The sequence below is a fragment of the Haliotis rufescens genome, unplaced genomic scaffold (genome assembly GCF_023055435.1).
Source record: "Haliotis rufescens isolate VD_foot unplaced genomic scaffold, xgHalRufe1.0.p SCAF_30, whole genome shotgun sequence".
Classification (NCBI taxonomy): Eukaryota; Metazoa; Mollusca; class Gastropoda; order Lepetellida; family Haliotidae; genus Haliotis; species Haliotis rufescens.
The window spans coordinates 1,735,461-1,758,349 of NW_025964002.1; the positions used below are offsets into that span (position 1 = coordinate 1,735,461).

Genomic DNA, 22,889 nt, shown 5'->3' on the forward strand with positions numbered 1-22,889 from the left:
CAGTCCAGTGAGTGTTGTTTTATTGTGCCGTCGGCATATCACAGCAGCCTGTAGATAAAACAGGGTCCTGATCAGATAAACTTATGGTCGATAGCATAGGCATCAATGAACACAACCAAGGTACAAGCTTGTCATAAGAGGTGACTAACAGGATCGGGTGGTCAGACTCACTGACTTGGTTGATGCATGTCATCATGGTCATCGATCCCAAATGTGTGGATCGATGTTCATGATGTCAATCACTGGATTGTCTGGTCCAGACTCGATTATTTACAGACCACTGTCACATAGCTGGAATATTGCTGCGTGTGGCATTAAACAACAAACAAATATTATATGATGAACACTCTGGACCAAATCACTGACCATAGCTTTGTTTTGGAAGTGATGACATCCATCCCTTGTATGATGAACTCAACTCTGGACTTGAGAAGTAAGCATCATCTCAAATGAAAAGTCAATGAAGTCAAACAAAAACATTGCACATTCATATTTATTTAACTGTTACTTCTATGTACACCTATTTGCATGGAGTCTTGACCAGGACTAATGTTTATACACCATTAATATTCCATGGTATTTACACCGACACTACCGGAAGTGTCTCTTGTTATTCTCCTTCCTCCCAATGTTGGTGACCCTGAGTGAGAGATGGCCACAAGGAACGATCCCTTGTCTTGTATCAACACCCACCCACCCACGTGGTGTGGCATGACATTCGTGAGAGCATGTGACACCAACGAGTTCTACGCAACACAAATGGAATCCAGTCTGCACAAATGTTGAGAATGGATGCAGAAACAAAAAATACTGCATCCAGAAGGACAATAATATTCAGTGTGCCTACTGCACATCAAGAGCAGTTATTCTATTTTTCCCTCCATCAATCATGACCACTGTCCACATGATCATGGCTTCATTCCAGGCTACATTCAGAAGTAATGTACCATCACATTACTGTATAGGTCTCCCATATTGCCTGGAGGAACACTTAAAATTAATTTTGAAAGTCAGGGTAAAACCTTGCACCAGTAACCATGGTAACTGGTAGAGAAAAACTACGATTTATTTGGTACACAATAAACAATACAAGAAGTAGGTGACTGTATTGTGACGTCAACATACTTGCTCATCTTCTGGCTAAAAGTACCCATGATCTATAATTCCATCAACAGTCATGTGACAAAGACAAGCTTGTTCCACAAAGGAATTAGTTCCACATACTTATAACACTGACTCGTAGTGTTCTGATTGCTGTGGAAGGCCGAGGCTGCCGTTCTCTGCCATTCCTGACCGGTGTCGTGTCCTGGAGGTGAGGAATCTAGTCAGAGCAGAGCAGCTTGTACATACATTCAGCATCTTGTTAGATTGATCTTAAACTGTTTTCTTCACATTGGCACCATGGACTTTAACTTGGATAGTGTGTTGTGCTGGATCAAATCGTATCGGAGCATGTCAAGATGGACATTTATCATGGAGCTCTCAACTTGGATCATGTGTCAAGATGGAACAGATTTCAAGATGGATCGTGTCGTACTGGATCATGTGTCGAATGGTTCTTGTGTCGAGATGGATCGTGTCGTACTGGATCATGTGTAGAGTCGGATTGTGGCGTCTGCTCCACTGGAGAACACCCAGGGTTGTGTGGGGTGGAACTCACAGTCCAATACACTGAGTCCACCGGTGGTCACATGACCCTTCAACACTTTCACAGGCACTATGAGGGGGTTCTGGAGCAGGTCACTGAAACAGTACAACAGAAACATGTCTCAGATCCACAAGGACCAGGATGATTACATCGAGTAAATGAATTGGCTTGCCACTCTCAATAGTATCAGTCACATGACTGTGTCAACCAGCCCAAAAAACTTGGTACCTAATTATTTGCAAGGGAGGTCAGCCTTACAGAACTACTTTCAACAAGTGCCATACATTCCGGGATAAGAATGTTCTTTTCTAAAATACAGTGACAGTTAGCTGGGAATCTTGGAGACGATATGATTTAGGAGTATATTGTAATGGCATGTATCATATAGCCAACAAATGGCATGTAGCCAATTCTGCAGAATATTATCATTCCTGATACATAATGCTTTGCCTTTCTGATAAAATAATATACTGCCTTAACATAACTGGTTGTATAGTATCAGTTGTCCTAGTTTTTAACATTTACTGAGAGACACAAGGCTGAAACAACATGGCTGCATGGCCCCTGATTGACATGGAATGGGACCTTTCTTCATATTCGGTCAAAGTTGTAATATCGGTTGGCAAGTGTAATAATGGGTCCCTTTGGCTATTGTTAAAATGAGTGTATTTTTTTCTTGTCACACACATTCCTAGACTTGCATAAATATCACCCAGAATGTACAGTAGATCCCACGGACAGAACTAGCAAGGTACTCACTTGTAGACCATTCCGTGGCAGACGATCAAAGACCCATCATCAGAGGCCGAAGCAAACAGCGGGTACTTCCTGTGATAACACACCTGCCGGATCGCCTTCTTGTGGTGTCTGTAAGGGGACATAATTTGGTTAAGTTAAGTAGCAGCATCTTACCATGCACACCTGGATGGCAATAGTTCAGTTTTAATTCACCTATTGTCCTCCCAACTCATTAGCAGTCTCAGTAAAATAAGATCTTAGTACTTGCTACCGCTAAACAAACATCTGAGGCCATCCCATTTGATTTGAATGAGATTGATCAGTGGAGTCAATACATACACTTTCATATTCAGTGAAATCTCGATAAATTTTTTCAAGAGAATAACAAACGACAAGAAGCGATATTTACTCCACAATTGGCCAACTGTCATTATTTTCCTTGTTAATGTGGAACTAACGTCAAAAGAAGTCAACCGTTTGTGTACGGGCCAGACACATACGATAAAGGGAGACAATTTGAGGGGAAGTAACTCTTGTATCACCACAGTTCTGTCAAAGTGTTATGTTCACAGCAGTGAAATATCAAGTGTTATGTTAACTGCAATGAAAATATCACTTTTCTCAACTTCGGAAAACTCAGTCTTTCACACTGAAGTATATAATACTTACCAGTTCTCCGTAGATCATGCTGAGTGTTGGTAACACTATGCCGACAACAAGACAAGGAAGTAAAACGATATGTCAAAATAACAAAGTGTCACTGAACTATCTTGTTATTTTATACAACTATTTTATATCACATCTATAGGTTGATGTTCTCAGTACCAAACATTGGCAGAATGTGTACACTTGACATGTTCAACTGACCTGAGAGTGTTGTAGGGTTTGGTGGAAAGGTCAAGGTCAAACCAACTCAACCTGCTGTCGTAGCTGCCGACTATCACGTTGTCTCCTGGAAACAATAGGATACATTTTGTGAAATTAGGATGCAGAAGAACAGGTTTACCATTCCACACCCAGCTATGTCAGACTGTTAGTGTGTGTTTGTTGTTTCATGCCACAATCTGCAATATTCATGTAAATGATCAAATCTGGACCACAAATCCAGTGGTTGATATTATGTCATCAGGGTATGATGAACCAAGTCACTAAATGTTGATCCACTCAAACACGGAGTCCCCATGGGAACCCTACCCTGTTTGATCAAAAGACCATCATGTGTGAGGAATGATCACTCTTATACATGCCCTGAGAGTGCCAGTTCATTTTTTCAAGATACATCAAGAGAATTTGACTCATGACCTACAAACGTCTCATTAAGCCATCATGAAAATTAATATAAACTAGAAAGTGTTTTTACTCGTAAAAACATATGTCTCCCCCGACTCCCCTAACTCCCATTCATTCGTTTAATCACGTTAAACCCCATCTCTTCATTCCCACCCTCCATTACTAAATAACAGAGACAAAAATAGAACTCCTAGAAATTTCAAACAACTAATGGGCACCACTTCAGTGCTGGGTTAATGTGTATACAAAGTTTCGCGAAAATATATTAAACGGTTTCTGAGTTATGGTCAGGAAACAAAGCCTACCCCCATTCAGAGCCTATGTTCAACTTATCTCCATGGAAACGAGAAAAAATAAAAATGTCAAAAATCTCTAAATAGCAAAAGGCACCACTTCAGTGCTGGGTTAATGTGTATACAAAGTTTCGCAAAAAAATATTAAACGGTTTCCGAGTTATGGTCCGGAAACCAAGCTTACCCCCATTCAGAGTCTATGTTCAACTTATCTCCATTGAAACGAGAAAAAATAAAAATGTCAAAAATCTCTAAATAGCAAAAGGCACCACTTCAGTGCTGGGTTAATGTGTATACAAAGTTTCGCGCAAAAATATTAAACGGTTTCTGAGTTATGGTCCGGAAACGGTGGGAACGCCGACGCCGACGCCGACGCCAATGCTGACGGGAACCGTGCCAAAAACAATATGCCTCCCTCCATTCTGGGGGAGACATAATTACACTTGCTTTGCCTGCATTTGTGAAAGGAGAGAGTGGTCGGTGGTCGGGTTGTAGAGTGAGTGAGTGAGTGAGTGAGTGAGTGAGTGAGTGAGTGAGTGAGTGAGTCTGTCCAACAATGCACTGCGATTTCATCTAAAAAAAATATTTGGAGATTAAATCTTCGCTAGTTGTCTTCGATAACAAAGAATTCGTAAGGGAAACTCAAGTAGAAACTAAGAAATCATAAGAAACTACAAAGTTACCTCCAGGATGAACGGCCATACTTGACACCCATTTACAGTTGGTCATGAGCTTCTTGGTGAGTTCCTGCTTCAGGAGATTGTACACTCGCACATAGCGCTGGGTCTGTCACAATATCAGAACAATACTTCACATCTTGCTGAACAATACTTCCGTTATATCACGATTAGTCCTCTCCAAGTGGGAGGAAAGCAAGGTCACTTTCAGATGCCCCCAACCAATGAACTTTCTTGTTGATCAACTTTAACTCTTAACAACTGAAACACTAACCTGTGTGTGGCCCCGCCTTGACTCGGTGTACACAGCTATTCTGTATTCTAACCCTATTTTATTCTCGTGTTAAATAGACCCACGGCCGGGACATATTCAAATGTTCATGGCCGAAAACCAATAATGTGTGAGTGACACACAGAAACTGTTTCATTGAGGGTTTTTATCAATCTCAGAGACAAATCCAGCTACAACAGGTCTGATTAATATAAGCGTGATGTAGATATGTGTTACTTACAGCTACAAACAAATATGGACGTATGGGATGGAAGGCCACTTTCTGCACGAGACCTTTAGACTTGGAGAATGGATTCTGTAACAGAAGGACATCATGATCAGACCTACTTGGTGCCTCATCAATGTGCCAAGTGCTTTACTCAGCTACAAAATACTTCCTATGAAGAATTCCTTATTATTCATTTCAGGGATCCAGAAGAACAATTAACGATTACAATTTACCAGCATCATTGCATCTGTACTGGCGAACTAATCAATCTAACATATACCTGCGACCTCCTCTTGGACAGCTGGTGTATGACATTCTGTCTCCCTAACACGTACCTGCGACCTCCTCTTGGACAGCTGATGTATGACATACTGTCTCCCTAACACGTACCTGCGACCTCCTCTTGGACAGCTGGTGTATGACATACTGTTTCCCTAACACGTACCTGCGACCTCCTCTTGGACAGCTGGTGTATGAGGACTGACATACTGTCTCCCTTACACGTACCTGCGACCTCCTCTTGGACAGCTGGTGTATGACATACTGTCTCCCTAACACGTACCTGCGACCTCCTCTTGGACAGCTGGTGTATGACATACTGTCTCCCTAACACGTACCTGCGACCTCCTCTTGGACAGCTGGTGTATGACATACTGTCTCCCTAACACGTACCTGCGACCTCCTCTTGGACAGCTGGTGTATGACATTCTGTCTCCCTAACACGTACCTGCGACCTCCTCTTGGACAGCTGATGTATGACATACTGTCTCCCTAACACGTACCTGCGACCTCCTCTTGGACAGCTGGTGTATGACATACTGTTTCCCTAACACGTACCTGCGACCTCCTCTTGGACAGCTGGTGTATGAGGACTGACATACTGTCTCCCTTACACGTACCTGCGACCTCCTCTTGGACAGCTGGTGTATGACATACTGTTTCCCTAACACGTACCTGCGACCTCCTCTTGGACAGCTGGTGTATGAGGACTGACATACTGTCTCCCTTACACGTACCTGCGACCTCCTCTTGGACAGCTGGTGTATGACATACTGTCTCCCTAACACGTACCTGCGACCTCCTCTTGGACAGCTGGTGTATGACATACTGTCTCCCTAACACGTACCTGCGACCTCCTCTTGGACAGCTGGTGTATGAGGACTGACATACTGTCTCCCTTCGGCATCACTGTGGCTAGATAGTCTCCCTTGCCATGCCACGTCACGTACGACACTTCCTGTCACCAGCACAAACAGACATTAGCCAAACAATCAACTTGATAGTGTGAAGGAGTGAGAATTGTTTTATGACACTTTTAGAAATATTCAGCAAGGACAACCAAATGTCAGCCTTTGTACTGAGAATTTAGAAGCCTTCGTGCAGATTGGCTGAAAGTTCACCTGATCTGTCCTGTGGAGGTATGGTAAAGATCTGATCTCAATAAGATTGTTGTACACTCTACCTTTGGATGTTTCATCCTGAGTCGGAAGCCGCTCTGATGTTCCTTGCCTGTACACAACTCCCACTCCACCGGCACCTTCTTCCCTGTGAAACATAGCAATCAATCAACACCTGTATCAACACCTGTATAGCAATCAATCAACACCTGTATCAACACCTGTATAGCAATCAATCAACACCTGCATGGCAATCAATCAACACCTGCAAAGCAATCAATAAACACCTGTATCAACACCTGTATAGCAATCAATCAACACCTGTATCCACACCTGTATAGCAATCAATCAACACCTGCATAGCAATCAATCAACACCTGCAAAGCAAGCAATCAACACCTGCATAGCAATCAACACCTGCATAGCAATCAATCAACACCTGCACAGCAATCAATCAACACCTCCACATCAATCAATCAACACCTGCATAGCAATCAATCAACACCTGCATAGCAATCAATCAACACCTCTACATCAATCAATCAACACCTGCACAGCAATCAATCAACACCTGCATAGCAATCAATCAACACCTGCATAGCAATCAATCAACACCTGCATAGCAATCAATCAACACCTGCATAGCAATCAATCAACACCTCCACATCAATCATTCAACACCTGCATAGCAATCAATCAACACCTGCACAGCAATCAATCAACACCTGCATAGCAATCAATCAACACTTGCATAGCAATCAATCAACACCTGCATAGCAATCAATCAACACCTGCATAGCAATCAATCAACACCTGCACAGCTATCAATCAACACCTGTATCCACACCTGTATAGCAATCAATCAACACCTGCATAGCAATCAATCAACACCTGCATAGCAATCAATCAACACCTGCATAGCAATCAATCAACACCTCCACATCAATCAATCAACACCTGCATAGCAATCAATCAACACCTGCATAGCAATCAATCAACACCTCTACATCAATCAATCAACACCTGCACAGCAATCAATCAACACCTGCACAGCAATCAATCAACACCTGCATGGCAATCAATCAACACCTGCATAGCAATCAATCAACACCTGCATAGCAATCAATCAACACCTCCACATCAATCAATCAACACCTGCATAGCAATCAATCAACACCTGCATAGCAATCAATCAACACCTGCACAGCAATCAACCAACACCTGCATAGCAATCAATCAACACCTGCACAGCAATCAATCAACACCTGCATAGCAATCAATCAACACCTGCACAGCTATCAATCAATTGCCAAAGGGAGACCAGCATAGGTTGCTGGGGACCTGTTCAACCCGCAATTCCCACAGGGAGACCAGCATAGGTTGCTGGGGACCTGTTCAACCCGACCTGTTCAACCCGCAATCCCCACAGGGAGACCAGCATAGGTTGCTGGGGACCTGTTCAACCCGCAATCCCCACAGGGAGACCAGCATAGGTTGCTGGGGACCAGTTCAACCCGCAATCCCCACAGGGAGACCAGCATAGGTTGCTGGGGACCTGTTCAACCCGCAATCCCCACAGGGAGACCAGCATAGGTTGCTGGGGACCAGTTCAACCCGCAATCCCCACAGGGAGACCAGCATAGGTTGCTGGGGACCTGTTCAACCCGCAATCCCCACAGGGAGACCAGCATAGGTTGCTGGGGACCTGTTCAACCCGCAATTCCCACAGGGAGACCAGCATAGGTTGCTGGGGACCTGTTCAACCCGCAATTCCCACAGGGAGACCAGCATAGGTTGCTGGGGACCTGTTCAACCCGCAATTCCCACAGGGAGACCAGCATAGGTTGCTGGGGACCAGTTCAACCCGCAATCCCCACAGGGAGACCAGCATAGGTTGCTGGGGACCTGTTCAACCCGCAATTCCCACAGGGAGACCAGCATAGGTTGCTGGGGACCTGTTCAACCCGCAATTCCCACAGGGAGACCAGCATAGGTTGCTGGGGACCAGTTCAACCCGCAATCCCCACAGGGAGACCAGCATAGGTTGCTGGGGACCTGTTCAACCCGCAATTCCCACAGGGAGACCAGCATAGGTTGCTGGGGACCTGTTCAACCCGCAATCCCCACAGGGAGACCAGCATAGGTTGCTGGGGACCAGTTCAACCCACAATCCCCACAGGGAGACCAGCATAGGTTGCTGGGGACCAGTTCAACCCGCAATCCCCATGGGGCTGTGTGTCAGAAGAATGTGAGAGTCCAGGCTGTTTACCTGCCGCCTCTTCCTGGGGAGGCTGGAAGGCCGCCACAACGGTGTCAGTGTTGGACACGATCAGCTTGTCTCCCAGTCCTGGGTTCACCACAACTACACTCTGCTCTCTGTAACCAAGGGTTGTGTAACCACAGTGACAAATATAACAAACAATTGTTACAAACAGACTTCTGTTAACACAGAAGGTAAGCGACTGTCGCCAAATGACTTGCGTTATCTCATAATCTAACACCATGATTTCCTGAGGTCTATGTTTGATAATTTTCAAATTATTAGCACAACTAGTGAGTATGGTATTACGCTGCCCTTATCAGCCACTAATGATTATCAAACACCTTCAGGTGGTATTGGACACTGATGATCACTGCTGCATGTAAAAACGTTCTTCGTGGGGTTTATGTGACAGTTATACAACATGTTTCCCCAAGGGGTTTATGTGACAACTATACAACATGTTCTCCGAGGGGTATATGTGACAACTATACAACATGGTCTCCGAGGGGTATATGTGACAGTTATACAACATGTTCTTCGAGGGGTATATGTGACAACTATACAACATGTTCTCCGAGGGGTATATGTGACAGTTATACAACATGTTCTCCGAGGGGTATATGTGACAACTATACAACATGTTCTTCGAGGGGTATATGTGACAGTTATACAACATGTTCTTCGAGGGGTATATGTGACAACTATACAACATGTTCTCCGAGGGGTATATGTGACAGTTATACAACATGTTTCCCCAAGGGGTTTATGTGACAACTATACAACATGTTCTCCGAGGGGTATATGTGACAACTATACAACATGGTCTCCGAGGGGTATATGTGACAGTTATACAACATGTTCTTCGAGGGGTATATGTGACAACTATACAACATGTTCTCCGAGGGGTATATGTGACAGTTATACAACATGTTCTCCGAGGGGTATATGTGACAGATATACAACATGTTCTCCAAGGGGTATATGTGACAACTATACAACATGTTCTTCGAGGGGTATATGTGACAGTTATACAACATGTTCTCCGAGGGGTATATGTGACAACTATACAACATGTTCTTCGAGGGGTTTATGTGACAGTTATACAACATGTTCTCCGAGGGGTATATGTGACAACTATACAACATGTTCTTCGAGGGGTATATGTGACAGTTATACAACATGTTCTTCGAGGGGTATATGTGACAGTTATACAACATGTTCTTCGAGGGGTATATGTGACAACTATACAACACGTTCTCTGACGGACTACTTACAGGACGACGGCGACGAGACAGAGAGCTGGGTTGGGGTTCCATGCCAGACTTTTCACTTTCTCCCCCATTTGCAACGTCTTCATACACCGGCCGGTCGCAACCTCCCACAGCCGCACCGTCTTGTCATCACAACCTGCACAGGAAGATGAAGGTGATGAAAGTCCGGGTACATACAGGGAGTTGTACCATGATACGCAGATACTGTTAAGATACATGATTTGCATGTGGGAGTATGAGTTTGTTGTATAAATATTCCAGCTGTACAGGACGATGAAGGTGATGCAAGTCTGGGTACAACACAGAGAGTTGTACCATGATACACGACTGTTAAGATTTGCATGTGGGTGCATGAGTTTGGTGTTAAACGCCTCACACAGCAATATTCTAGCGTAATGACAGCATCCTGTAAATAATCAAGTCTGTGCCAGACCATCCAGTGATTGATATTATTAGCAACAATACACACCCATGGGGCATGTTTACATGACATCAAGTCTGACCTAAGCCGGTTGTGACAGACACACGTTGTTGGGGACCAATTCTAACCGGGAAACCCAAAGAGGCCACGATTTGCAAAGGGCATTTCCTGCTACATGGAAATGTACAAAGTCCTCATTCTGCACTGATATGATCCCTACACATGTGAGCTGATACAGGGAGTGAGTGAGTGAGTTGGGTTTAACGCCGCTTTTAACAGTATTCCAGTGATATTACGGTGTGTCAGCTTAATGTGTGAGGAAAGCCCGAAGTGATGCAGGTCTTAGATGTTTACCACTTCGGTGAAACCCATGAGCACGGGTATGGTGCTGACAAACTTGGAAACATGAAGTTGAAACATAATCGGGGCGAAATGGTAGACAATGGTAGATGCAGATTCAGGTTAAAACACACAGGTAGACAATGATAGATGCAGATTTAGGTTAAAACACACAGGTAGACAATGGTAGATGCAGATTTAGGTTAAAGCACACAGGTAGACAATGGTAGAAGCAGATTTAGGTTAAAGCACACAGGTAGACAATGGTAGATGCAGATTCGGTCAAAACACACAGGTAGACAATGGTAGATGCAGATTAAGGTTAAAACACACAGGTAGACAGTGGTAGAAGCAGATTAAGGTACCCACCTGAAGCCAACCACTGACCGCTGGGCTCGACGGAGATACAGCGTACAATCCCCTCATGGCCCCTGTAGATCTACAGGAACAACAAAGACAACACATGTACACACACATTCCATACACAGCTCTTCCTAGAATAGGTGGGATGAGATACATTATTGGGCTGAACAATGACACTTAGCTTGTACAGTTTTGTGTGAGTTAATGAGTCAATAAGCAGTTTTTGAAGTCATTACTGTTGACTTATTTATTTGTAAGACTTGCCTTCAACTTGTTCAATATGTTTTGCTTTTATGGAGTGAAGAATGGGGTGCATACTTTGATTTACACAGTATGTTCAATCATTGTTTATGTTTATACCTCGATAAACACAAATAAATATCAAAGTCCATTTAGGATAAGACAGAAGTGTGCCCGATAAGCAGTGCTACAAGTGTTTACCTTCACCTCAAGAGTTTTATCATCATTCTATTTCCTCCATTTGTTCGTACGATCTCATTAAAACCAGATAAGTTCTCGCTACCACTAAACAAAGATCTGAGGACATCCTATTACGGGTCACATCATAATGACCTTTCATCCGACCTATCAGAGTGTTGCTTACCAGATCGTGAAAGTGACAGTCGGCATGTATTTTCTAATCATGCAACCTAAGATATAACACAGGGTGTTCCGAATGACAGATACAGGCTTTATGACTGAATCCATACACTCTAGGCCACCTATCAGCCATTCCTGAATGTTCAATGGTTTTCAATTTTTTAATTCAGAAATTGTCAATAAATGTTCAGTTTCAAATTCAGTTCAAATTGTACAGTTTGAAACTAGTGCCGTAAAACACGAAATAGCTGCCTTCTTATTGGCTAATGTTGACTTCTTTTCAGTCATTCCATTGGTCGGTCAAGATTCGCGAAAAGTCAGTCTGACATGATCTGTAATGGGATGTCCTCAGATCTTTGTTAGCGGTAGCAAGAAATAACATCTGATCTTCATATGATTGCCATTTGCTGCAATATCCAACTGTTCAATTTTCAGTGTGTGCCTTGCAGTGGGTGGGTGGGTGGGTGCGTGCGTGCGTGCGTGCGTGCGTGCGTGCGTGCGTGCGTGAGTGAGTGAGTGAGTTTAACATGGCTTTGAACCGTATTTCAGTTATATCTCGACAAGTCAGCTTTATGAACATGAGGGAGGAAAGTGTGTACAATACTGACAGCTGACTTCAGTCATCTACCCCCAATGACTGTACTTACCACGGACTGTGTGGTGGGGAATGGCTGCAGCTCCTTCGGTTTGGGCAGTTTGGGGATCAGATCCTCTGGGTTTACATTCATCTGGATAAAACAAATCCAGTTTTTGCAAGGATTTGGAAAAGGTACCAAGTGTCAATCACTGAACAAAACCAACAGATAGCTCCACAAATAAACACAGACCTTACCAAATACAGTTGTGGAGCATAGTATTTGTTTTACCAGTTTTTACACAAACAAAAAGTTCAGAGAGTTTTGAACATGTTGAATGAAGCTCCAAGAGACCATGAGTTAGTGAGTATGGCGCCTCCATTGCCCCTGAAGTGACCTTAAGGATTTCCTGGAAACCCCAGGAGGTAGGTGGCGCTGTAAACCAAGCTTGACAACTGGCGGTACAATCATTGATTCGGACGGTAAGGGGAAACAACTCATTGGGACACTGTCACAGTGTATTGTCATGGTTCCGAAAGGCCATGCTTCTCTCCATGGGGAATCAAACTCGGACCTTCGGCATGACGAGGGAACACTTTAACCATAAGGCTACCCAATGGCCCTTTGGATGATGGAGGAAGGCAGTGTGTAGAAGACAAGACAAGACAAGACATCAGGGCCCACTTGCACAAAGCGATCTTAGCGCTAAGACTATCTTAAGCCTATGTTAAAGTATTGTAGTTACGATCATCTTAGTGCTAAGATCGTTTAGCGCAAGTGGGCCCGGACTACTCATTCTGATTTATGTAAAAGTATGGGAGTTATGATCGTCTTAGTGCTAAGATTGTTTAATGCAAGTGGGCCCAGACTACTCACCCTGATCTATGTAAAAGTATGGGAGTTACGATCATCTTAGTGCTAAGATCATTTAATGCAAGTGGGCCCGGATTACTCACCCTGATCTATCTAAAAGTATGGGAGTTACGATCGTCTTAGTGCTAAGATCGTTTAATGCAAGTGGGCCCGGACTACTCACCCTGATCTATGTTAAAGTATGGTAGTTACGATCATCTTAGTGCTAAGATCGTTTAGCGCAAGTGGGCCCGGACTACTCATTCTGATTTATGTAAAAGTATGGTAGTTATGATCATCTTAGTGCTAAGATCGTTTAATGCAAGTGGGCCCGGACTACTCACCCTGATCTATCTAAAAGTATGGGAGTTACGATCGTCTTAGTGCTAAGATCGTTTAATGCAAGTGGGCCCAGACTACTCACCCTGATCTATGTAAATTTGGGAGTTACGATCATCTTAGTGCTAAGATCGTTTAATGCAAGTGGGCCCGGACTACTCACCCTGATTTATGTAAAAGTATGGGAGTTATGATCGTCTTAGTGCTAAGATTGTTTAATGCAAGTGGGCCCAGACTACTCACCCTGATCTATGTAAAAGTATGGGAGTTACGATCATCTTAGTGCTAAGATCGTTTAATGCAAGTGGGCCCGGATTACTCACCCTGATCTATCTAAAAGTATGGGAGTTACGATCGTCTTAGTGCTAAGATCGTTTAATGCAAGTGGGCCCGGACTACTCACCCTGATCTATGTTAAAGTATGGTAGTTACGATCATCTTAGTGCTAAGATCGTTTAGCGCAAGTGGGCCCGGACTACTCATTCTGATTTATGTAAAAGTATGGTAGTTATGATCATCTTAGTGCTAAGATCGTTTAGTGCAAGTGGGCCCGGACTACTCACCCTGATCTATGTAAAAGTATGGGAGTTACGATCGTCTTAGTGCTAAGATCGTTTAGTGCAAGTGGGCCCGGACTACTCACCCTGATCTATGTAAAAGTATGGGAGTTACGATCGTCTTAGTGCTAAGATCGTTTAGTGCAAGTGGGCCCAGACTACTCACCCTGATCTATCTAAAAGTATGGGAGTTACGATCATCTTAGTGCTAAGATCGTTTAGCGCAAGTGGGCCCGGACTACTCATTCTGATTTATGTAAAAGTATGGTAGTTATGATCATCTTAGTGCTAAGATCGTTTAGTGCAAGTGGGCCCGGACTACTCACCCTGATCTATGTAAAAGTATGGGAGTTACGATCGTCTTAGTGCTAAGATCGTTTAGTGCAAGTGGGCCCGGACTACTCACCCTGATCTATGTAAAAGTATGGGAGTTACGATCGTCTTAGTGCTAAGATCGTTTAGTGCAAGTGGGCCCAGACTACTCACCCTGATCTATCTAAAAGTATGGGAGTTACGATCATCTTAGTGCTAAGATCGTTTAGTGAAAGTGGGCCCGGACTACTCACCCTGATCTATGTTAAAGTATGGGAGTTACGATCATCTTAGTGCTAAGATCGTTTAATGAAAGTGGGCCCAGACTACTCACCCTGATCTATCTAAAAGTATGGGAGTTATGATCATCTTAGTGCTAAGATCGTTTAGTGAAAGTGGGCCCGGACTACTCACCCTGATCTATGTTAAAGTATGGTAGTTACGATCATCTTAGTGCTAAGATCGTTTAGCGCAAGTGGGCCCGGACTACTCATTCTGATTTATGTAAAAGTATGGTAGTTATGATCATCTTAGTGCTAAGATCGTTTAGTGCAAGTGGGCCCGGACTACTCACCCTGATCTATGTAAAAGTATGGGAGTTACGATCGTCTTAGTGCTAAGATCGTTTAGTGCAAGTGGGCCCGGACTACTCACCCTGATCTATCTAAAAGTATGGGAGTTACGATCATCTTAGTGCTAAGATCGTTTAGTGAAAGTGGGCCCGGACTACTCACCCTGATCTATGTTAAAGTATGGTAGTTACGATCATCTTAGTGCTAAGATCGTTTAGCGCAAGTGGGCCCGGACTACTCATTCTGATTTATGTAAAAGTATGGTAGTTATGATCATCTTAGTGCTAAGATCGTTTAGTGCAAGTGGGCCCGGACTACTCACCCTGATCTATGTAAAAGTATGGGAGTTACGATCGTCTTAGTGCTAAGATCGTTTAGTGCAAGTGGGCCCGGACTACTCACCCTGATCTATCTAAAAGTATGGGAGTTACGATCATCTTAGTGCTAAGATCGTTTAGTGAAAGTGGGCCCGGACTACTCACCCTGATCTATGTTAAAGTATGGGAGTTACGATCATCTTAGTGCTAAGATCGTTTAATGAAAGTGGGCCCAGACTACTCACCCTGATCTATCTAAAAGTATGGGAGTTACGATCATCTTAGTGCTAAGATCGTTTAATGAAAGTGGGCCCAGACTACTCACCCTGATCTATGTAAAAGTATGGGAGTTACGATCATCTTAGTGCTAAGATCGTTTAATGAAAGTGGGCCCGGACTACTCACCCTGATCTTCTTCTGGCGCGGACACAGATACAGATCAAGGCATCTCTCAAACCTCTCCTGGATGAACCTGGCAAACCCGGGGACCAGGCGCAGGGAAGAATACTTCTGTGGCAAAAACTTTAATCTTCTATCTTCAGGTTCTTGCTCTTGCCATTTCTTCTCCTGAAAATACAATAAGGTTGCTACAAAACCCACATCCTGTGAAGATTCCGGGTTACAATAGGTCTTCAGCAACCCATGCTTGTCGTAAGAGGCGACTAACAGGATCGGGTGGTCAGACTTGCTGACTTGGTTGATGCATGTCATCATATCCCAATTGCGTGGATCGATGCTCATGATGTCAACCACTGGATTATCTGGTCCAGATTCGATTATTTACAGACCGTCGTCATACAGCTTGAGTGAGTGTAGTGTGAAACAACAAACAAACAAACAAACAACAAAACCCACCCTACAACCATCTCACACAAACACGTCCCCACCTCCTCCTCGGTCAGCAGGTATTCAGAGGGGGAGTTGTATGACTGCCCCACCCATCTCACACAAACACATCCCCATCTCATCCTCCGTCAGGAGGTATTCAGAGTGAGGGTGTACCACTCCCCCCCTTTCCCCACCCACCTACACACAAACACATCCTCACCTCGTCCTCAGTCAGCAGGTATTCGGAAGGGGGGTTGTACGACTCCTCATGGCCAGGCAGGGACATCTTTGGGGCAGGGATGTGTTGTCGGTACCGCCGCGTTATCTCAGGCTGAAACAAGCATCATGCCATACAACACACAGAAGACTGCAGCTACAACGTCAAGAAGTAATACATACATTACGGACCTGAACATTCCACATTTTAGTTAACCACCCCAACCATATCTCAAACAAATCCAATCAGACCACAGATGTTCCCTTATTTCTAGTGAGTAGTATATATCTAGATGATGTTCCCTTATTTCTTGTGAGTAGCACATACAATTATGTTCCCCTTCTTCTTGTGAGTAGTTTATACAAGGGTGTGCCCTTATTTCTAGTGAGTAGTTTATACAGTTATGATGTTGGCCTACTTCTCGTCAGTAGCATATACAGTTATGATGTTGGCCTACTTCTCGTGAGTAGTATATACAAGGGTGTTCCCTTATTTCTAGCGAGTAGTTTATACAGTTATGATGTTGGCCTACTTCTCGTGAGTAGTTTATACAAGGGTGTTCCCTTATTTCTAGTGAGTAGTTTATACAGTTATGATGTTGGCCTACTTCTCGTGAGTAGTTTATACAAGGGTGTTCCCTTATTTCTAGTGAGTAGTTTATACAGTTATGATGTTGGCCTACTTCTCGTGAGTAGTATATACAAGGGTGTTCCCTTATTTCTAGTGAGTAGTTTATACAGTTACGATGTTGGCCTACTTCTCGTGAGTAGTTTATACAAGGGTGTTACCCTATTTCTAGTGAGTAGTTTATACAGTTATGATGTTGGCCTACTTCTCGTGAGTAGTATATACAAGGGTGCTCCCTTATTTCTAGTGAGTGGTTTATACAGTTATGATGTTGGCCTACTTCTCGTGAGTAGTATATACAAGGGTGTTCCCTTATTTCTAGTGAGTAGTTTATACAGTTATGATGTTGGCCTACTTCTCGTGAGTAGTATATACAAGGGTGTTCCCTTATTTCTAGTGAGTAGTTTATACAGTTATGATAGTGGCCTACGTCTCGTGAGTAGTATATACAAGGGTGTTCCCTTATTTCTAGTGAGTAGTTTATACAGTTATGATGTTGGCCTACTTCTCGTGAGTAGTATATACAAGGGTGTTCCCTTATTTCTAGTGAGTAGTTTATACAGTTATGATGTTGGCCTACTTCTCGTGAGTAGTATATACAAGGGTGTTCCCTTATTTCTAGTGAGTAGTTTATACAGTTATGATGTTGGCCTACTTCTCGTGAGTAGTTTATACAAGGGTGTTCCCTTATTTCTAGTGAGTAGTTTATACAGTTATGATGTTCCCCTTCTTCTTGTGAGTAGTTTATACAAGGGTGTTCCCTTATTTCTAGTGAGTAGTTTATACAGTTATGATGTTCCCCTTCTTCTTGTGAGTAGTATATACAAGGGTGTTCCCTTATTTCTAGTGAGTAGTTTATACAGTTATGATGTTGGCCTACTTCTCGTGAGTAGTTTATACAAGGGTGTTCCCTTATTTCTAGTGAGTAGTATATACAAGGGTGTTCCCCTACTTCTCCTGAGTAGTATATACAAGAACACTGCACCTCCTCGTCATCCTTCCAGATGTTGAAGTAAGTCGGCTGCTCTTCCTCTGGCTCTTCCTTCTCTTCCTCATCACTGTCCGGCACCTTGGGTGGCTTCATCCAGCCCATCTTGATGGCGTGCACCATCTGACCCACCTGCACATACAGCACGCACCGTAGTCATCGCAATTAGCTCACATGACATTTAATCTAATTAGATGTCTGAGTGTACATTTCTTGTAGGGCGGATGATAGGACAAGCACACAACTATCCTTGAGGAGTGTGTATATCAGGATTTCAGTTAATTAGTTCAATGAAGACTTCTGACAACCTACTTTCAACTTCTCCCACTTAGATGGTATGAAGCTTCTCTTCTGTGCTGGGTGGGCGGTTACGGGGTGGATCATCGTCTCGTTGGTGAAGTACTCGATCCAGGGCTGAAACAGGGACATCTTTTCTGTATTCTCACTTATAGCATAGGTCCACTACTAGTACAGGTACATCTCAGTGGATTGCGACTTAAATATCTTCCTACCTGTAACATGGTCTTGGATCCAATGGGATTACGACATATCTTCCTACCTGGAACATGGTCTCGGATCCCAGGGATTACGACATTTCTTCCTACCTGGAACATGGTCTCGGATCCCATGGGATTACGACATATCTTCCTACCTGGAACATGGTCTCGGATCCCATGGGATTACGACATATATCTTCCTACCTGGAACATGGTCTCGGATCCCATGGGATTACGACATATATCTTCCTACCTGGAACATTGTCTCGGATCCCATGGGATTACGACATATCTTCCTACCTGGAACATGGTCTCGGATCCCATGGGATTACGACATATCTTCCTACCTGGAACATGGTCTCGGATCCCATGGGATTACGACATATCTTCCTACCTGGAACATGGTCTCAGATCCAATGGGATTACGACATATCTTCCTACCTGGAACATGGTCTCAGATCCAATGGGATTACGACATATCTTCCTACCTGGAACATGGTCTCAGATCCCATGGGATTGCGACTCCTCTGTATGTTGTTGATCAGATCGAGATCCTCCTTGCTCAACACCACATTCTGCCCAGTCAGCTTGTTGGTGACAGTCCTCCTGGTAATGACAATGACAAATCATCAGTCTGTATTCACAACGTATTCATGTCATATTCTGGTAGTAATGGATCATAATGCCCATCGGCTCATTTTTCCTACTTTTATCAAAAGCACCAAACTGTATTCATTTGTAAGATGATTTGTGGATTCTAGGTGATCATTGATCCTCGGCAATCTATGCTTGTCGAAAGAGATGACAAAATGGATTGGGTGGTCAGACTCAGACCTTGTTGATGGAGTGGCTCAAACCTAAGATGTCAATCACTGGGTTGTCTGGTCCAGACATGATTATGTACATACCACCGTCATATAGGTGGAATATTGCTGAATGCAACATTAAACAAATAAACAAAAGGGAACAAATCACAACACAGCAAAATGTGAATTTCACATGATAAAATATCAAACAATGTCTACCATATGGAAGTAACCCCCTAAAAGTATTGTTTTTCAGTGAAACATGTCCCAGCCACTACCAGGTATCCTTCATTACAAATTGATGGAGAGGCAATCAAGGCAACACAATATCTGCCAATGGCATACACACCAGTAGTCAGGATCATCAACTTTGTTGAGGAATTCATCGAGTTCGTCTCCCTTCTTTGGCTTTATGAGGCGCCGGCCTAAGATGTCATAGCCAATGTGAGGATACTCTCGGTACCATTCCATGGGGATATTGCCCACTGTGTTGCGAATATCCTACAACAGAATGTTTCCATCAAATAAAAATCATTTTTTAAACATGTTTACGACAAGAATAGATGGTAAGAAGAGGTACAACTGCAACCAAACATCATCTGAATTTAGATCAGGAACTCATCAGCAGAACTTGTGAAAGACGAAAGCATCAGAATCACAGTTTACCATTATTTAGCAAAAGAAAGGGGGAAAGTCGTCTAAGGCACCATAATTCTTCATGGAGGGTTGCGTCCTTTGGACATGCTAGAAACCTGATAATCATGATAATGGGTTTCGAATCCTGGTTCATCCGAAAATGTTTCTAGGTTTAACAGAACCACACCCATGCTCGTGGATTACACCCAGGTTATAAACATTTCAGACTTGCATCACTTTGGGCTTTCCTCCCACCTTAAGCTTACACGCCGTGATATAGCTGAAATACTGTTAAAAGCGCCATTAAACCAAACTCACTCACTCACTACAATAGGAAGGGAATGCATTCATCTAACTGATGAGCTTAACGATATTCCTGCCTACCTCTTCATCAGATGAATCATGTTCATATTCGTCTGTCTGTGGAACTTGATCGGCAGCGGCGCTGCCTGAGGGGGTCGACTCCGTCTCATCTCTGGGGGCAACTCCTTCACCTTCGCTTCTTCCATCTGCATCCCGGTCCTCATTCTCCTCATCACTCTGAAGAAAAATATTAAGAATGTTGAATGTTTGTCTTAAAAAGGGCAACTTTCTCTCTGCAATAATGCCAGAGCATATAACATGGTGAAAAGAAGATGCAGTCAAAAATAAAAATATTTCAAATCTTTCAGATGTTCAAGGTCACGACACTTTCCACCAGTCCTTCTCTCAAACACCTACCACACACCATGACATGCTTTGTTTTTTTGTTGTTTAACGCCGCACTCAGCAATATTCCAGCTATATGACGGTGGTCTGTAAATAATCGTGTCTGGACCAGACAATCCAGAGATTCATATCATGAGCATCGATCATGGGATACGATGACATGCATCAAACAATTCAGCGAGCCGACCACCTGATCCCATTAGTCACCTGTTACATCAAGCATAATCACCTTTTAGGGCAAGCATGGGTTGCTGAAGACCTATTCTACCCCGGAATTACACCGGTCACTGACATGCAGTGATTTCGGAGAGACAAATGACATAAGCATATCAGTAATATTAGAAAATATTCATGATGACAAAATTAGATTATAAATTACAGGACATTCTTTTATCAGGGTTTCAGGTCAGTATATTTTCTACATTGTGTTCAAGGACATTGACAGACTGCCATGCTCTAAAGATATTTTTTATGAATTTGGAATAGAAGAACAACCTATCAAAACTTATAAATCATGAAAATGTTCTAAAGACCATTCTCCGACAAATGTCTCCAGCAAAGTCCATGGTGTATATCTGTCTTGTCTTGAGGGTATTTGGACAACCATCAACATAATGCCAATGTGACTATAAACATGATAAACATACCCGAACCGGCAACATTTTTGACAGACATATGATTAATTGGCCATGTTGACGAGATGTCTGTACACTCACACAGCGATGCACACAACTCACCTCATCCTCAGGCTCTTCATCTGAGGTATCCTCTTCATCCTCCAGTCCGGAGTACACACTTTCTTCAGAGTCGGTGGTATCGGAGAACCCTTCATCATCCCGTCCGTCATCAGAGGCATGTTTGTTCAGGATGTCAGCCTGAACATCCACACAGTAACGTCAGCATGGTTGGGGAAAGTGAGGCAAAGGCATGACAAGCATCAGGGACTTATCTAGGAGTTTTAACTAAGTGCCCTTGATGGACAAATTGGGAAATGTTTTTGTTATTTTGTTCAAAAATGGAGATTTTTAAAATTTCATGTTTTCTTAAATTCAGGGATATTTTGAGATTTGCATTTGATGCAATAATATAAAACCTGTTCCTATTTATTGGTCTGTTATTAGTAAATACAGGTTACTTCTACAAAGCCATAAACTAGTTATTAGTTATATACATTAATACATTGTCACATGAATTGGAAACTTTTTAGTTCCAAATTGGGAATTTCAAATGACATTTCCTGCAGACTTGGGGCCAAATATCGGCCTCTGAGCATGTGTGGATAAATTCCTGAGCATGATTAGTAGTGTGGGTCAAAGTGTGGACCAAATGCACATTCCTCTGTTCTAATATTTCTCAATTTAAAGAAACATTGCACTTCATTTGAAAACACTTTGTGTATATCTATTCTACCATGACAAACTCAAAACAAGGTAAAGAGCGCCCACAATTGGAAGGCTGTGTGTTTCAAACAGAGGTTATTATTGCCATTTGAAACCCTTGACTGACTAATCCGAATGTGGTATTTTCCCAAATTTCCCATTGTTGAATGAATATTATACACACGGTAAACATATGACAAAGTTTTGAAACAGACACAGAATGTTTCAAGCTCTGAACACGTATAACAAAATGAAAAGTGTTAAAAAAAACCAATACGCTGTCAAGCTACACATGATCAGTGTGAATCATTTATTCTTCAACATTATTGTTCCACTTCACATAACATCATCAAAGCATGCTTTAGTTTCACAGTTTAATTAATATATTTGAATCAGAAAATGAAATGGTCCTATTTTATCATCACCAACCTCATCATCACTGACATCATCGTCACCATCACCACCGACATCAGCTTCGTGCATTGAATGCCATAAGGAACAACTTATAAGATACAACTGGTACCGCGCACTTCATCATAGTGACCTTTTCTAACATAATCGATGACTGACTGTGATAAACCGGTTAAAATCAACGCTATTATATTATCGGAAATTCGTGACAAGTCAACTGCTACAGGTTCCAACATCGCTCGTATTTTATCACACTATACAGCCAGTTGCAACTACGAACCACATCGACCGAGTACAACACACCCATACCTATACCTAACGTATACAATCGCGAGTCTGAGATATACTCTTACCGAGTTGTCAGTAATTTCCTCGGTTGCAGCAACCACATGTTTTCTTTTGGTAGCCATATTCTTGAACATGTGCACGTTGTAGTCAGTACTACGGGATAAAGTCGGTAAACATTGT

At 42.9% G+C, this 22,889-nt stretch overlaps 1 protein-coding gene across 1 annotated transcript; it reads right to left on the reverse strand.

The window, feature by feature from the left end:
• Window positions 1-479: 479 nt before the first annotated feature.
• On the reverse strand, window positions 480-22,889 carry LOC124152230 (ribosome biogenesis protein bop1-B-like). Its single transcript, XM_046525090.2, has 20 exons — window positions 22,775-22,889; window positions 21,369-21,506; window positions 20,308-20,463; window positions 19,637-19,788; window positions 18,970-19,087; window positions 18,297-18,398; window positions 17,982-18,116; window positions 16,373-16,483; window positions 15,730-15,891; window positions 12,448-12,528; window positions 11,207-11,276; window positions 10,081-10,213; window positions 8,813-8,919; window positions 6,609-6,691; window positions 6,273-6,383; window positions 5,159-5,233; window positions 4,653-4,755; window positions 3,254-3,338; window positions 2,408-2,515; window positions 480-1,743 (listed from the first exon to the last, which is right to left on the reverse strand). The coding sequence occupies exons 1-20, from the start codon at window positions 22,841-22,843 to the stop codon at window positions 1,590-1,592; spliced, it is 2,253 nt and encodes a 750-aa protein (XP_046381046.2). The 5' UTR covers window positions 22,844-22,889; the 3' UTR covers window positions 480-1,589.